The sequence below is a fragment of the Copadichromis virginalis genome, linkage group LG8 (assembly GCF_057382275.1).
Source record: "Copadichromis virginalis isolate Kocher_CV1m ecotype Utaka linkage group LG8, C_Virginalis_male_GT1.1, whole genome shotgun sequence".
Classification (NCBI taxonomy): domain Eukaryota; kingdom Metazoa; phylum Chordata; class Actinopteri; order Cichliformes; family Cichlidae; genus Copadichromis; species Copadichromis virginalis.
The window spans coordinates 116774-134866 of record NC_140625.1 but is presented as its reverse complement, the minus strand read 5'-3'; the positions used below and the strand labels follow the sequence as shown (position 1 = coordinate 134866).

At 38.5% G+C, this 18093-nt stretch overlaps 2 protein-coding genes across 6 annotated transcripts in view; both read right to left on the bottom strand.

The window, feature by feature from the left end:
- Positions 1-18093, bottom strand: part of LOC146702441 (protein NLRC3-like) — a 56590-nt gene that overhangs the window by 31041 nt on the left and 7456 nt on the right. The gene's annotated exons all lie outside the window — the stretch shown is intronic.
- On the bottom strand, positions 7584-18009 carry LOC146702443 (uncharacterized). 3 transcript variants are annotated; one of them, XR_014921824.1, is made up of 4 exons: positions 10887-18009; positions 9209-9325; positions 8989-9092; positions 7584-8884 (listed from the first exon to the last, which is right to left on the bottom strand). XR_014921824.1 is itself a non-coding variant. In XM_085465312.1 (2 exons), the coding sequence occupies exons 1-2, from the start codon at positions 17586-17588 to the stop codon at positions 9320-9322; spliced, it is 6708 nt and encodes a 2235-aa protein (XP_085321438.1). In that variant the 5' UTR covers positions 17589-18009; the 3' UTR covers positions 9099-9319. The 3 variants fall into 3 exon arrangements, 2 of the variants coding, with proteins under 2 accessions (XP_085321438.1, XP_085321439.1); XM_085465312.1 differs by lacking the exons at positions 7584-8884; positions 8989-9092 and having other exon boundaries at positions 9099-9325; XM_085465313.1 differs by lacking the exons at positions 7584-8884; positions 8989-9092; positions 9209-9325 and having other exon boundaries at positions 10873-10967; positions 11290-18009.

Below are 18093 nucleotides of genomic sequence, written 5' to 3'. Positions count from 1 at the left end.
AAGAACAACGATGGCGACGTTTTGAGGGTAAAATGATGGCTTTAACACTGTGGACACAGCAGCAGTTGAAAGAGAAGTGTTTAAGATGAATTTTGGCAGAGTGGCAGAGAGAGCTCGTTAAGCAGGCAGGTGTGAGCCTGGTTGCTATAGTGACCGCACCCAATGGCTCCATACACACGGACACAGACATGCACCTCACTTTTGCTGCTTAAAATGAACAGAAAAGTCAGGCCGAAACAAATCGTTCCCAAATGAAAAGTAAAAGTCGTATTGACAAAATTCTTTCACCGTGAGCGACAGCAATGTCTAGTCTACCAAATTCTCAGTTTTCATGTCTGTGGAGTTTATTATATGGACGTGGTGACAGTGGAAAGACACCATGCTCTTCTGATTTTCAAACGAACCTTCTGAGCCATTTTAACATTAGAGTCTATGGAAGAGTTGGAGGGAGGAGGCTGCGCATTGGTGACATTTATGAAAGAACCATAACACCTAGGACAATAGTAAACACATTGGATGAAAGAGGACAGCGATGGCTACGTTTTGAGGGTAAAATCATACCTGTAGAGCAAACGCTGTGGACACAGCAGCAGTTTTAAAAAAGATTTTAAGATTAATTTTTTTGCTCCTCTCACTCTAGCAGTTGAGCTGTCTCACTCTAGCCCCAACATTCCGTCCCATACACACCCATTATAAACTCTGAAACGGGTGAAAAAACATCATGAAACTTAAACTGGAACTGAAGAAAAAGTATAATAGATATTGAAAAGATAAATACAAGTTGAATAGTTGAATGTCTTGTCTTCGTTTTAAAGTTTGAATGGTGGCTCTATGTCAATGTATGTGGAAGTAGTAAGAGTTTAAAAATGAGTAAGTTGAATGAGGATTTGAAGGGTCTCCCCATTGAAATACATTATAAATTTTTGTTGAATAAAGTTGAATAAAATTAAAAATATAAATGTTAAAAATATGAAATTTAGAAGCAGTGTTGTCCAAAAGAATAGGAATCTAACGGTGTTTGAATGGTTTTTCTAAGTTGAACGGTTTTGAAGGAGTAGGATTACAAAAAACGTACGGAATAGATAAAATATAATAATAATAATAATAATAAAGATTAGAATAACAATACTGTGAATGCTTTTCAAGCATTCACACTAATAATAACTAGAAAGTGCATTTTCTGAAGAAACTGCAGTGTGAATGCTTGAATCTGAATGTATGCACTGAAATGAATTAATTACAGAATTTAAGTTAAAAATTTTGAATGAGATAAAAAAAAAACCGAATTTAACCTGAAAACAAAAGTGCTGAACTGCTAAAAGGTGAAGGTTACACAGAAGAAGAAGTTGGAAAAAAACTGAAAATGTTTTAAATGTAAATTAGAAAACCCTAAGAAATGAGAAAAGAACATTTAGAGTCAGAAAACATCTGAATGAATATTAAAAGGTCATATTCTTTGAATCACTGAATGACTCAAATGTGATCCCTCCACTTTGATCCACACAGTTTAAAAAGTTTAAATGCCTGAGCTTTGAAAGACACGGTGTTGGAAAGAGAACAATAATGGCGACAATTTGAGGGTAAAATGATGGCTGTAGAGCAAACACTGTGGACACAGCAGCAGTTGAAAGAGAAGTGCTTAAGATTAATTTTGGCAGAGTGAGAGAGAGAGCTCGTTAAGCAGGCAGGTGTGAGCCTGGTTGCTATAGTGACCGCACCCAATGGCTCCATACACACGTACACAGACATGCGCCTCACTTTTGCTGCTTAAAATGAACAGAAAAGTCAGGCCGAAACAAATCGTTCCCAAATGAAAAGTAAAAGTCGTATTGACAAAATTCTTTCACCGTGAGCGACAGCAGCTTCTAGTCTACTGAATTCTCAGTTTTCATGCCTGTGGAGTTTATTATATGGACGTGGTGACAGTGGAAAGACACCATGCTCTTCTGATTTTCAAACGAACCTTCTGAGCCATTTTAACATTAGAGTCTATGGAAGAGTTGGAGGGAGGAGGCTGTGCATTGGTGACATTTATGAAAGAACCATAACACCTAGTACAATAGTAAACACATTGGATGAAAGAGGACAGCCATGGCTACGTTTTGAGGGTAAAATCATACCTGTAGAGCAAACGCTGCGGACACAGCAGCAGTTTTAAAAAAGATTTTAAGATTAATTTTTTTGCTCCTCTCACTCTAGCAGTTGAGCTGCCTCACTCTAGCCCCAACATTCCGTCCCATACACACCCATTATAAACTCTGAAACGGGTGAAAAAACATCATGAAACTTAAACTGGAACTGAAGAAAAAGTATAATAGATATTGAAAAGATAAATACAAGTTGAATAGTTGAATGTCTTGTCTTCGTTTTAAAGTTTGAATGGTGGCTCTATGTGAACGTATGTTGAAGTAGTAAGAGTTTAAAAATGAGTAAGTTGAATGAGAATTTGAAGGGTCTCCCCATTGAAATACATGGGAAATTTTTGTTGAATAAAGTTGAATAAAATTAAAAATATAAATGTTAAAAATGAGAAAAATAGAAGCAATGTTGTCCAAAATAATAGGAATCTAACGATGTTTGAATGGTTTTTCTAAGTTGAACGGTTTTGAAGGAGTAGGCTTTGAAAAAACGTACGGAAAAATAAAATATAACTAGAAAGTGCATTTTCTGAAGAAACTGCAGTGTGAATGCTTGAATCTGAATGTATGCACTGAAATGAATTAATTGCTGAATTTTGAGTTAAAAATTTTGAATGAGATAAAAAAAAAAACAACAACCTGAATTTAACCTGAAAACAACAGTGCTGAACTGCTAAAAGCTGAAGGTTACACAGAAGAAGAAGTTGGAAAAAAGCTGAAAATGTTTTAATTGTAAATTAGAAAAACCTAAGAAATGAGAAAAGAACATTTAGAGTCAGAAAACATCTGAAAGAATATTAAAAGGTCATATTCTTTGAATCACTGAATGACTAAAATGTGATCCCTCCACTTGGACCCACACAGTTTAAAAAGTTTACATCTCTGAGCTTTGAAAGACAAGATGTTGGAAAAAGAACAACGATGGCGACGTTTTGAGGGTAAAATGATGGCTTTAACACTGTGGACACAGCAGCAGTTGAAAGAGAAGTGTTTAAGATGAATCTTGGCAGAGTGAGAGAGAGAGCTCGTTAAGCAGGCAGGTGTGAGCCTGGTTGCTATAGTGACCGCACCCAAGGGCTCCATACACACGGACACAGACATGCACCTCACTTTTGCTGCTTAAAATGAACAGAAAAGTCAGGCCGAAACAAATCGCTCCCAAATGAAAAGTAAAAGTCGTATTGACAAAATTCTTTCACCGTGAGCGACAGCAATGTCTAGTCTACCTAATTCTCAGTTTTCATGCCTGTGGAGCTTATTATATGGACGTGGTGACAGTGGAAAGACACCATGCTCTTCTGATTTTCAAACGAACCTTCTGAGCCATTTTAACATTAGAGTCTATGGAAGAGTTGGAGGGAGGAGGCTGTGCATTGGTGGCATTTATGAAAGAACCATAACACCTAGGACAATAGTAAACACATTGGATGAAAGAGGACAGCGATGGCTACGTTTTGAGGGTAAAATCATACCTGTAGAGCAAACGCTGTGGACACAGCAGCAGTTTTAAAAAAGATTTTAAGATTAATTTTTTTGCTCCTCTCACTCTAGCAGTTGAGCTGCCTCACTCTAGCCCCAACATTCCGTCCCATACACACCCATTATAAACTCTGAAACGGGTGAAAAAACATCATGAAACTTAAACTGGAACTGAAGAAAAAGTATAATAGATATTGAAAAGATAAATACAAGTTGAATAGTTGAATGTCTTGTCTTCGTTTTAAAGTTTGAATGGTGGCTCTATGTCAATGTATGTGGAAGTAGTAAGAGTTTAGAAATGAGTAAGTTGAATGAGGATTTGAAGGGTCTCCCCATTGAAATACATGGGAAATTTTGGGAAATTTTTGTTGAATAAAGTTGAATAAAATTAAAAATATAAATGTTAAAAATGAGAAAAATAGAAGCAGTCATGTCCAAAAGAAGAGGAATCTAATGGTGTTTGAATGGTTTTTCTAAGTTGAACGGTTTTGAAGGAGTAGGAGTACAAAAAACGTACGGAATACAGAATAAAATAGAATAAAGATTAGAAGAACAATACTGTGAATGCTTTTCAAGCATTCACACTAATAATAATAATAATAATAACTAGAAAGTGCATTTTCTGAAGAAACTGCAGTGTGAATGCTTGAATCTGAATGTATGCACTGAAATGAATTAATTACTGAATTTTGAGTTAAAAATTTTGAATGAGATAAAAAAAAAAACCCCGAATTTAACCTGAAAACAAAAGTGCTGAACTGCTAAAAGCTGAAGGTTACACAGAAGAAGAAGTTGGAAAAAAGCTGAAAATGTTTTAATTGTAAATTAGAAAAACCTAAGAAATGAGAAAAGAACATTTAGAGTCAGAAAACATCTGAAAGAATATTAAAAGGTCATATTCTTTGAATCACTGAATGACTAAAATGTGATCCCTCCACTTGGACCCACACAGTTTAAAAAGTTTACATCTCTGAGCTTTGAAAGACAAGATGTTGGAAAAAGAACAACGATGGCGACGTTTTGAGGGTAAAATGATGGCTTTAACACTGTGGACACAGCAGCAGTTGAAAGAGAAGTGTTTAAGATGAATTTTGGCAGAGTGGCAGAGAGAGCTCGTTAAGCAGGCAGGTGTGAGCCTGGTTGCTATAGTGACCGCACCCAATGGCTCCATACACACGCACACAGACATGCACCTCACTTTTGCTGCTTAAAATGAACAGAAAAGTCAGGCCGAAACAAATCGCTCCCAAATGAAAAGTAAAAGTCGTATTGACAAAATTCTTTCACCGTGAGCGACAGCAATGTCTAGTCTACCTAATTCTCAGTTTTCATGCCTGTGGAGTTTATTATATGGACGTGGTGACAGTGGAAAGACACCATGCTCTTCTGATTTTCAAACGAACCTTCTGAGCCATTTTAACATTAGAGTCTATGGAAGAGTTGGAGGGAGGAGGCTGTGCATTGGTGACATTTACGAAAGAACCATAACACCTAGTACAATAGTAAACACATTGGATGAAAGAGGACAGCGATGGCTACGTTTTGAGGGTAAAATCATACCTGTAGAGCAAACGCTGCGGACACAGCAGCAGTTTTAAAAAAGATTTTAAGATTAATTTTTTTGCTCCTCTCACTCTAGCAGTTGAGCTGCCTCACTCTAGCCCCAACATTCCGTCCCATACACACCCATTATAAACTCTGAAACGGGTGAAAAAACATCATGAAACTTAAACTGGAACTGAAGAAAAAGTATAATAGATATTGAAAAGATAAATACAAGTTGAATAGTTGAATGTCTTGTCTTCGTTTTAAAGTTTGAATGGTGGCTCTATGTCAATGTATGTGGAAGTAGTAAGAGTTTAAAAATGAGTAAGTTGAATGAGAATTTGAAGGGTGTCCCCATTGAAATACATGGGAAATTTTTGTTGAATAAAGTTGAATAAAATTAAAAATATAAATGTTAAAAATATGAAAAATAGAAGCAGTCATGTCCAAAAGAATAGGAATCTAACGGTGTTTGAATGGTTTTTCTAAGTTGAACGGTTTTGAAGGAGTTAGATGCCAAAAAACGTACGGAATATATAATAATAATAAAGATTCGAATAACAATACTGTGAATGCTTTTCAAGCATTCACACTAACTAGAAAGTGCATTTTCTGAAGAAACTGCAGTGTGAATGCTTGAATCTGAATGTATGCACTGAAATGAATTAATTGCTGAATTTTGAGTTAAAAATATTGAATGAGATTAAAAAACAACAACAAAAAAAAAAAACGAATTTAACCTGAAAACAAAGGTGCTGAACTGCTAAAAGCTGAAGGTTACACAGAAGAAGGAGTTGGAAAAAAACTGAAAATGTTTTAAATGTAAATTAGAAAACCCTAAGAAATGAGAAAAGAACATTTAGAGTCAGAAAACATCTGAATGAATATTAAAAGGTCATATTCTTTGAATCACTGAATGACTCAAATGTGATCCCTCCACTTTGATCCACACAGTTTAAAAAGTTTAAATGCCTGAGCTTTGAAAGATACGGTGTTGGAAAGAGAACAATAATGGCGACAATTTGAGGGTAAAATGATGGCTGTAACACTGTGGACACAGCAGCAGTTGAAAGAGAAGTGCTGAAGATGAATCTTGGTACAGTGGCAGGCAGAGCTCGTTAAGCAGGCAGGTGTGAGCCTGGTTGCTATAGTGACCGCACCCAATGGCTCCATACACACGTACACAGACATGCGCCTCACTTTTGCTGCTTAAAATGAACAGAAAAGTCAGGCCGAAACAAATCGCTCCCAAATGAAAAGTAAAAGTCGTATTGACAAAATTCTTTCACCGTGAGCGACAGCAATGTCTAGTCTACCTAATTCTCAGTTTTCATGCCTGTGGAGCTTATTATATGGACGTGGTGACAGTGGAAAGACACCATGCTCTTCTGATTTTCAAACCAACCTTCTGAGCCATTTTAACATTAGAGTCTATGGAAGAGTTGGAGGGAGGAGGCTGTGCATTGGTGACATTTATGAAAGAACCATAACACCTAGTACAATAGTAAACACATTGGATGAAAGAGGACAGCCATGGCTACGTTTTGAGGGTAAAATCATACCTGTAGAGCAAACGCTGCGGACACAGCAGCAGTTTTAAAAAAGATTTTAAGATTAATTTTTTTGCTCCTCTCACTCTAGCAGTTGAGCTGTCTCACTCTAGCCCCAACATTCCGTCCCATACACACCCATTATAAACTCTGAAACGGGTGAAAAAACATCATGAAACTTAAACTGGAACTGAAGAAAAAGTATAATAGATATTGAAAAGATAAATACAAGTTGAATAGTTGAATGTCTTGTCTTCGTTTTAAAGTTTGAATGGTGGCTCTATGTCAATGTATGTGGAAGTAGATACAGTTTAAAGAGGAGGAATTTGAATGAGAATTTGAAGGGTCTCTCCATTGAAATACATTATAAATTTTTGTTAAATAAAGTTGAATAAAATAAAAAATATAAATGTTAAAAATGAGAAAAATAGAAGCAGTGTTGTCCAAAAGAATAGGAATCTAACGGTGTTTGAATGGTTTTTCTAAGTTGAACGGTTTTGAAGGAGATAGATTACAAAAAACGTACGGAATACAGAATAATAACTAGAAAGTGCATTTTCTGAAGAAACTGCAGTGTGAATGCTTGAATCTGAATGTATGCACTGAAATGAATTAATTGCTGAATGTTAAGTTAAAAATCTGAATGAGCTGGAAAATACAGAATTTTTAACCTGAAAATAAAAGTGCAGAACCTTTGAAAGCTGATGTTCACACAGAAGAAGTTGGAAAAAGCTAAGCATGTTTAAAATGTAAATAATAAAAAGATGAGTAATGACAAAAGAAAATTTAGAGTCAGAAAACCTCTGAATGAATATTAAAAGTTCATATTCTTCTAATTGAAATGAACTTAAAAGATGAACAAACATTCTGCAGAAAATACAAACTTTAATATACAGCATAATGTTTTTCAGACATATACACATGTGTATATCATGTTTAATAGTATTACATACATCAATTTGTTTTGTATGTCATAGAAAATAACATAAAAATCTTAAGTCATATTTTACAGCTTCTTTCTGAAAAGGACTGGTAGAATAAAGAAAAATAACTAAATTAAATAACTAAATAAAAAATAATGAGCAACATATGAAATACATGAAAATTCAACTTTTAAAACCACAATCCTGAACCTTTAAATTGTGTTGGTTTCTTAGAACATGGCTGAACAGCTGTTTCTATCGGTCTACTTAATCTTCTGATCTGTCTACACATCTCTTTATTACTCATTCTTTTTTATGTTTTAATGTAAACAGAGTCCACACAGTGGTAAAAGAGAACTGTATAGAGATTTGTGAGTAAACTCAAATGAAAGCCTAAGGTGGTGACACAGTTTAACACATGCAAATAATCAAATAAACACATTAGTCCTTTTTGTGAACATGGATAAATAAGTATCAATAGTTTACAGCATTGTTCAGCCATGCCACTAAATGCTTTTTTACACATTGTTTTAACCTGGGCTCAGACACAAAGTCCCAAATTTAGTTAGTCCCTGACTTTGAGTTGTGGTTATGACTAATTATTATACACAAGGCTTTATCTATCTAAACTCTAAGGACACAAATATGAAAAAACCTATACTTACCAGCTGATACCCCACACTACACACTAGGTGTGCCATGTGACCTGAAACTTTGGTACAAAATCATCATAATCATTCTGTTAACACTGTTTTTTAACACTGTTTGTGTTGCTGTTCAGCAGTTTAAAATGTTTTAGATTGGATTACAGAATTTGAATTTTCTTGGGGGTTTTTGTATGTGTTTCGTTCTCAGCAGATTTTTTCTTCCATACTGTTGAATTCCAGTTACCACATTTCTGGTCATATGACATCCCAAGTGCCCACTTAAAAAAATCCCCACAGTTAATTCAACATTAAAACAAAATAAAAAAATGTTAAATAAATAAAGGTTTGCTCTGTGATGAAATATTAAATAAGCATACATTGTACAGAGCACTAACAATGAAAACAATCCTTTAGCCTGTTGATCAGAGAGAGGCAGTCATTATGTCCATTTAAAACCTGTAATCACAGAGCACAATGTTTCTGTGAAACTATGAAGTCCCATATGATCCTCATCATGTCCAGTGACTTCAGAGTGGATCCTCCCTGTCATCCGGCCAGTGTTTGATGTGTGGCAAGCAGCACAGAAGCAGGATAGCTGAGGACTTTAAAAGAAGAGCAGAAAACGGGAACATATGTAGTTGTAAATGTAAATATCAGTGATACTTGTCTTGTCAAAGGGAATAAAATAATGAAAATGTTAACTTACACACTCATTTAGAGAGGATCTTGACACTGCACAGAGGAGGCACAGTCAGTCTGACAATGATGGTGATCTCCAGGGATGTTTTCCTGCAGCAACATTCCTGCCAACTGGCCATATGATCCAGAGTAGTTGGTTTGTAATGAACAGAAAGGTGTATATGTTAGGTAGTGTGCACTCAGAGCTGGTCCTAAGAAACAAACACATCCTGTAATAAACTGAATACCTGTAGTAGTGCTGCTGCAAATATGAAGCCCTTCTATCATGAGTGGTTTCAAAGAAGGTGTTTTGGAGGCTCGGTCACAGAAACTGTGCAGTCTGTTCAGTCCTGAGTGTCTCAGCTCTGATGGGGATGGATCACAGAGGGAAACACCTGAGTACAGACATTACAATACACTCTAACACTCCTAAGGTCAAGTGAAAACACAATTTAAACACTTTACAAAGAATGAATACATGTTTTCATGGAAATTATGTCATTAACCCTTTTTGTTGTGAGTAAATCTCACCGACTGCTTGTGGGACAAGCTAGAAGGAAGACTTATCACAGAATGTCTCCTGTGCTCCAGATGTGAAGTCTCACGCTCTGATCGTACGGCGATGAAGATGGTGATGATGAAGCCTCTCTGATCTGTGGCATTACAGTTTCTAGCTGCTATGTGCTTCACACTGTTGGATCTTACATGTGAAGCTTGGAGAAGACACAGGAGGACTGTGTCTCTCTTAAAAAAGAAAAAGAAAAAAGGAAACCTAACACCCCCCCCCCTCAGCTCCCACCGTAACCCCCCCCCCCCCCCCCCCCCACTCAACTCCCCAACCTCACACCATCCAATGTCTATACAAATGTAGGGTATCAGCTGGTAACAGAAAGCAAGTGTTACATATGTACTACTTATGTAACACTGCTGAAACATTTCTGGCCAGAAATGTGCAGTTATCAACCCAGACCCACCCTGATGATTGCACTGGCCGAAACATGATAAAAGCTCATAAAAATTTATGTTTCATCGAAAGATTTGTCCAAAAATATAATCGTATACTTTTGAAAAAGTTTAAAGTTTATAACAAACCAAAATAATAACATTTTTGTAAATAGTATTTCAAAATAGAGGCACACATAAAGTGGCTTAACTGTCATTATTGCTGTAATTAGGTTTGTTTGTTTGTTTGTTTGTTTGTTTGTTTGTTTGTTTGTTTTTTTAAAAAGCAACCTTTAGTCATTATTGTTCTCTCAGAAACAATGAAGAAGCTGTTGAACATTTATGTGTTGTGTAGGCAATCCTCTGGTCCACCCTCCCTCCCTCCCAGCCACAGTGAGACTGGGGCAGCCTGGCAGGATGTTGAAGCCTGGCTGCAGAGAGGATATGCCTACACTGTTCGTTTCAAACTGCTATATTTGATTTTTCTGACATTTATAGGTTACTGTTAGTGAATTTTAGATTTTCTGTAATAAATAAAATTGTCATCTTTTACTGATATCATTACTTAATTCATGTAATTGTATTTTATGTAAACAATTCAACCATTATACTGCAATGCAGGGCGTCAACTTTTAAATATCGCTCTACTTTCTTAAGTCATTCAAAAATATAGAAATTACTTACTGTATTCAAAGTTCTAGATCATGAATCATCACAGGACAATACACAGTATACTGGGTCATGGTAACTATGGTATGTCTTCATGACTCCAGAATGGAGACATCGATCTGACTGAGAAATGAAAATTAGGTCAAGCAGTGTGTTCTTCTCTGTGGTAGGGGCAGTGATGACCTGTGCGTATCCCCTAGACTCAAACAGCTCCAGGATTGGTTTGTTTGCACTGGATAAAACATTCTCATTAAAATCACCACAAACTATGATGGGATGACAGTCCATGATCTCCAATGAGTCTAATAGGCTTACCAGGTTTTTCAGGAATGGCCTCAGAGTGTAGTCTGGAGGTCTGTATACAACTGCAATCAGAGCACTGACTGGTGCTTCAACCTTTAAAGCCAGAAATTCAAGGTCAGTTACATTATGGATGTACTGTTTTTCATGCACTTGAATGTCACTTTTCACATAAACAGCAACTCCACCACCACTTCTGTTTGCCATCTGGGGAAAGTTTGTGTAGGACAGGTGTCTGTTGCGTTTGAACAAATTGTAATTTTCCAAGTGGAGACTCTCTGCGACAAAAGAGCCCCGCAGGTGTGTTTCTGTTAGGCACAAAACATCTGCTAGACACAATTCATGGTGACTTTTGATGTCATTAATGTGAGCTGGCAGTCCCTCTGTATTATGATGAACAATGGTGAAAACCTCTGACCTGCTCAGTGTTTGCCTCACGTGTAGAAGAGGCATCATGTCATCAAGGTTGGCTTGTCTCATGTTCTCAAGCGCTGCAGTGATTTCTGGGTTGGTGAATATTTTTTTCTCCTCCATATCAAGAAGATACAGTCCACTGAGAGACGTCACTCTACTGACAGCTACGTAGGCCATGCCGGGCTCAAAAATGCTCTTAAGAGAGACAACAGCTGATGTAGTTGTCATACCCTGTACCTTATGTATTGTACATGCAAAGGCCAGCTTCACTGGGAACTGTCTTCGTACCACTCCTTTCTGCTTCAGATTCTCCTCTGCTCTCTCAATGTACACCATGTCGTCTGCTGGTGTGCGGTTATTCTTTCCAGATGTCTCATTATCCATTTTAAGTCCAAGCTTGATGATGTGTTGGTCGTTTTCAGAGTGAACTACTCTAAGTAGTTTTCCAAAAGCTCCATTAACCAAACCATTTTGTATGTCAATGTTTCTGGTGAGCATGACACGAGCTCCTTCTGCAACTTTCAGTGTGTCTGGTAACTCGTTTTTACCTCCTTTCAATGGTCTGTCTTGAAGTGCCATTCTGCCAGTTCTAGGATCTTTTCTATAATCATCTGCATGGATGTCAATGATATGAGTGTGGAGCAGAGCCAGTGTTGCAGAGTTGTGTGCATCCACTTCTTTATTAGTTGCAAAAATGTGCAACGCATCAGTTGGACAAAGGGCTGGTTCAGTTATGGCCTGTGACAACAAATTTCTATCTGCTTCGCAAAGCTCATCCAACTTTCCTTTCACACGAATTCTGTTCAGCATCTCTGCAAAGACAACATCATCTTTCTGACGCATAATCTCAGTCAGAGTGATCATCTGAAAATGCTCCCGCCACAGGTCGATCTCAGACGGGTCGTGCACACAGAGAGGTTTAGACTGTCGCACTGGGGGTAGCTGATAGAAGTCTCCGACAGCAATGACTGACATGCCTCCAAAGGGTCTCCGAGTCCCTTTGATCTGTTTGAGTCTTGCATCTACATATGCAAACAGATGTCTTGACACCATAGACACTTCGTCAATGACGATTATTTCAGCATTCAAAAGTTCTGATCTGACTTCATCCAGCTGATTGCCAAGTCCCTGAATGGGAGGTTTTAAGCTTCTCGGCAGCTTGAGAAGAGAATGCAGTGTTGTTCCAGAAATGTTAAAAGCTGCAGTCCCAGTGAAAGCAGTTAACAGGACAGTGGGTTTTGATATGTCAACGTCGTCTGCATATCTGGGCACTTTGCTCAGTATCTTAGATGCTTCTGAGTAGATGCATTTGATAAGATGTGATTTTCCTGTTCCAGCACCACCATTAATATAAAAGAAAAACTGCTCTGGATTTAGAGCACAGACTCTTTTAATGCACCAGTCTCTAACTGCATAAAATATGCAGGCTTGCTTCTTGTTCAGATTCTGAAACATCTGACGTAACAATGTGGGATCAATAGCAGGGGGTTCCCTGATGGCTCTGACTTCTGTTGAAGCATCAGCCTGACGGCTGTAGTCGGGCACATCTTCCTGTTCATTTTCATTGTCTCGCTCTCTTTCTTGTTCGACAAGTGGCAACCTTACGAGATCTGATTCAGGTGCCAGATTACACCATTCGTCAGTCACACCTCTGTTCTGCTCATATTCCTCAACAGCGCTCTCGATCTCCTCACTGTTTTTCTCATATTTTTCTCTGTTTCTTTTGACAATGTGTTGCACGTACTCAAGATGGTCAGTACCTGGTAGCTGTACACAGCCAGCACCATAGAAAGCCTGATAGGTTGGCAACGATGGTGTTTTCAGTTCGTGGTCTGAACGATGAGGAAGGTACAGTTTAAGCAGTCTTCCGTAATATTGCTCTGGATGTTTTTCTTGTGAGCAGCGGTGAAATCTGATGATAGCAGGCTTATTGTTTTTGCGCCTTTGCACAAACCCCATCTCATTGAGAAGGGGCAAAACATCTTTACCTTTTTTCTGTTGGCCATAGACAATCCTGCAAGTAGCAGCAAAGTCTGCCATGCACATCTCCTCATACTCTGGTGTTTCAGGTCTGGCTTTGTATTTGTCATTCAAAGATGTCATCCAAACATTGGAAGACTCAGGTGTTGTGTTGTCCAGAACTGACAGGGGACGACTCATTTTCACAGGATTATCATCAGTTGGAATGAATATTACAGCACGTGAGCATTGCTTCATGTGAAGACCACATGCACGAGCAACACACTCCTGTGCACTGATCTCTCGCTTCTTTGAATATGCCTGCATGACGGCTCTCATTTCATCGCACTCATTTACACTGTCCTTATGGGAGTTCTCAATGACAGTTTTCAGGTACTCAGATAGCCCGCCCTCTTTTTTTGATATATATTTCATTAAATAATTTGCAGCACCAAAAGCATCTAAAACAAAGCTTATGTCGATATTACTGTTCCAGGCTTCAAGCAGATGTGGATTATAGCCATTTATCCAAGAGTCTTTTGGATCACGCTTTAGTATGATCGTACTCCTCATGTTCATTTTATTCAGGTATCTCTCATATTCTGCATGTGTCAACTTGCATCTTTCCAAGAGCTGCTCTAAACTCATGGAAGCAGTTTCAGGTTCATTCAGCAGCTGGTTCAGTGGTCTGAGCTTGTTCTTTGCCGTTTCTACTTCCAGTGCATCATCCTCACTGGGTCTTGTGATCATTGTCTCATTGCAGGGTGGTTTGGGAAAACCAAAACGGCACCCGGAGCTTAAACTCCTAAAGCACGTCTTTGTGTGGTTCTTACTGTGTTTTTGCACTTCTGTTACTTTTTTGTACAGTTCAGGTTGTTTATGTGGATCAGGCAGCTGAGCTGTGATGTATTTGTTTATAAAATCAACAACAGTTTGCTCATCATCCTCCTCAAACACAGGAGCACCTTCTACCCACAGGAGGCAGTGTATGTGTGGGCTTCCTCTGTGCTGAAACTCAACTCTGTAAAAGTAGTCAATGACTTTGCCAAGTGGCTCTGCGGGAGATAAGAGTAAATCTCTGAATAATGCTTCAACTCTCTTGTCAAACATGCGCATTGTTGTGACAGGATTGCTTCTCAGGATGTCACACTTTGCTGACCAGTCGAGTCCTTCAAAATTCACTTGTTCACCTTGCTGCCTTGTTATTGCCTCGATCACTTCAGGCCAGCGCATTTCAGCAGCTGAAAATGTGCAAAAGAACGTGGGAGTTCCCAACTGTCTGATCATGGCAAAAAGATCTCTTGTTGTTTTCTCCCAATAGGCTGGGGTTCCTCTCAGAGGCTGCATGAATCTCACTGCATCTTTATTTCGCACCAGTTTCTCCACCTCATGTTTATCTTGTAACATGCCTGAGGTTATTTTTCTACCATCTCTGGTCAGAGGCTTTGCCTTCCTTAACTGTACTGTCATGCTGGATGTAGCCAAGTGTATTTCAGTCACAAACTGTGCAAAGAATAAATAGTTTGTGTCTTTGGCAAAACGATCATCAATGCAGAAAAGTCTTGATTTGAAATACCCACTGGGGGATACTTTGATCAGCCTTCTTTCATCAAGTGTGTTTTGGCCTGTAGGAAACTGCACAGGGAAGGCCATGGCCTCCAGTTTAGGTGTTTTGAAAAAACTTATTGGATTGTTTCTCTCTGCAGGAGCAACAGAGTAGATTCCTTCACTGAAACATAATATCTCCTCAGCCACATCAGGGGGCTGCAAACAGGACTCGAGTGCAAAACCACCATTAGTCAGTCCATCTGCTTGCTCTGAATCATCTCTCATCTGTTCATGCGATTGTTCACCATCACAGGGTAACATGTCAATGTCCTGTTCATTTATATTTTGTGCTTCACTCAGTGCATTTTTCTCACAGCTGTCAATTTCCATTAAATCAGCCTCATCATAATCGTCCTCATTCATGTTTTCATCATCATCATCCTCATCATCTTCATCAGGAAGAGTTGGATCACACAGCTCAGCATCATCTCTGATGCTCACATCCTTATACTGTGGATGAATCTGCTTGAGTTTATGCAGTGCTTGCACAAGTTTAGACCAGCTTACAGTCTGAAACAGCTGATGACCTTTGTAAGACAAGCGTCTCTTCAGTTTCACTCTGATCACCTGAGAATTAATTCTCAATCGAGGTAGTGTTTCAACAGTTTCCTGTACCTCTGATGGGACACAGACCACATTTCCTCTAATTGCTCTTTGTCTGCCTTTGGGAAGAGGAATGATCTTGGCAAATGGTATGCACTTGGCTATGAGATGTCTCTCCAGTATGTTGAGATCAGAAAGTTCAGCTGGAATATCAGCAAGATCCAACTTATTGGCAACAGCAAGTGCTGGCATGGATCCATTTTTAAGATGATCGTGGCAGGTGTGACATATCCACTCTCTCTTTCTCTCATCAGGCACTTTGCACTGCTCATTTCTGCAGTTTTCATCACAAACATGAACAAACTTTCCTGTCAAACATGTTGTAACTACATGTGGGTTTTTGACATAATTTGACCTTCTGCAGGGTCGTACTTGGTTTGGAAATGAAGCCTTGAAACATACAGTACATGGGTATGATGGTCCAGCTTTGATTTGTGATTTGAACACAGATATGGCCTCGTTGATCACACTGTTGTCACTCTCTTGGGTTTGTCTGTTCACCCATCTGTATTTCCTTTTTATTTTCATTGCACATCTCATATTGTGCATAATCCTGAAGGCAAGATTACTTTGATACCTGTCTCGCATTAGTTGTTTCATTAGTTGTCTGTGTCTTACTCTGAATGCGTTATCACGTGCATAACGCTGAGTCACTCGAGATCTCTGTCTCTCTCTGAAATCTGGGCTCTCTTGATACCTTTTAGTGATATAGTTTTTTTGTTTTTGTCTAAATTCAGCATTGTCACAGTAGCGTCTTTTAATATATTGTTGTTGTTTCTTTCTGAATTCATCGTTCTCACAGTAGCGTCTTTTAATATATTGTTGTTGTTTCTTTCTGAATTCATCGTTCTCACAGTAGCGTCTTTTAATATATTGTTGTTGTTTCTTTCTGAATTCATCGTTCTCACAGTAGCGTCTTTTAATATATTGTTGTTGTTTCTTTCTGAATTCATCGTTCTCACAGTAGCGTCTTTTAATATATTGTTGTTGTTTCTTTCTGAATTCATCGTTCTCACAGTAGCGTCTTTTAATATATTGTTGATGTTTCTGTCTAACTTCAGGATTGTTTTTATATGCCTCGCTTGTAGAAGATTTCTTCTTTTCTTTGTAATCTTTATTTGAAGCGTACTTTTGTCGTTCTTTCCTTTTTTGGTTTTCTTTTCTCTGATTTCTTGGTTTGTCTGATGCCATTAATCTTCTTTTCATTTTGCGCCTTTGCTGTTTATTAACTTTTGTCAGTTTATAGATTTTTTGTATAACTGTATCAGAAAGATCACAGTTAGCACCATTTTTTATTGCAGTCCTTGACTGACAGGAAAAAACATCATTTGATGGAAGGAAATTAAAGTCACTCGATAGTTCTTTGGTAGTTATAAAAGTAAATTCATTTTGAGGAGCTTCGTGTGATGTGAACTGAGTCATACGGACTTCTTGTTGTTTCTCCAGTGGTGTACAAACAGACATTGGAGAGATCTCAGTAAGATCAGTGGTTGTGTTTCTCCTTGGAGAAGAGGAGTTTGCTTCATCAACAGTTGTATCAGAGTGAGTAGGTGCCACAGCAGTGGCAGCTGTTGGTCTGCAGACTGTGTCTGTGATAGTATCACTCAGGTTGACTGTGCTCATACTGTAGAACTGCACAGGCTTCAGTTCATAGTTACAAGAGGGTGATATCTCCATCATTTCATAAGAATCTTGGATCCTCTTAATCATGTCACTGAGGAGTGTGAATTTCAGCATCACTGCTGTACCACGATTACGTGACTGTAGTAGTAGAGGAAGACCACTGGGTGTTCTAGAGTGTGGATCAAAGAAACCATATTTGCCTGATGTGGATCTGAACACTGCGATACACAATCCACTCATAATCAATAAGGCATACTGAACATCTGACAACAGGCAGCTCAGTCCTGCTTCTAAGCTGAGAAAGGTATCTACTGCTTCCTCTGGAGGTTCTTCAAATGTCCCATACCGGGAAGGCTGTGTCATGTCGACATCATACATAGACCAGCGAGCATCAACTTTGTCTGGCAGCTCATCGGTTGCCAAATGAATATTTTTAGGAAATCTTTTCTTGGCCTCTTTGTACATCACATCACCTTTATCCAAGACCAGATTAAGGTCAGCTGTAGTCATGTTATCATTCTCATGAAGGAAAGCAAGAAATGTGAGTGAGTTACATGTGCACTGCTTGTTTCTGGAGTCTCCATATTTGGGATGAGCCTGGCTGTGAGATGCACAGATATGTGTAACAGAGGGCTGGTTTTCAAAGTTCACTCTTTCTGCATGAGATGGTCCTGCCACATCACTGTGACGGCCTCTTTTTACAATATCAGCATAACCCACCTGTGGGGCACTTGACACCTCAGGTTGGTCTCTATGGTTTACCTGATGATCATTAAATTCATGCTGCAATCCAATCTTTACAGCATCTGCATAGGATACCTGTTGTACATGTGCAGGAACATGTTGACCTGCCTGTTTGACACCATCAGCATTGGTCTTTGCAGACACAAAGTCTTCTGCAGAGCTCTGAGGAAAATCACACTCAGCTTGTTCACATGTTGGTACTTCATGAAACTCATGGAACGTCTTCCAGCGTTGTTTTGCCGCTTGTGACTTTTTCTGCTTCCTTGGCATT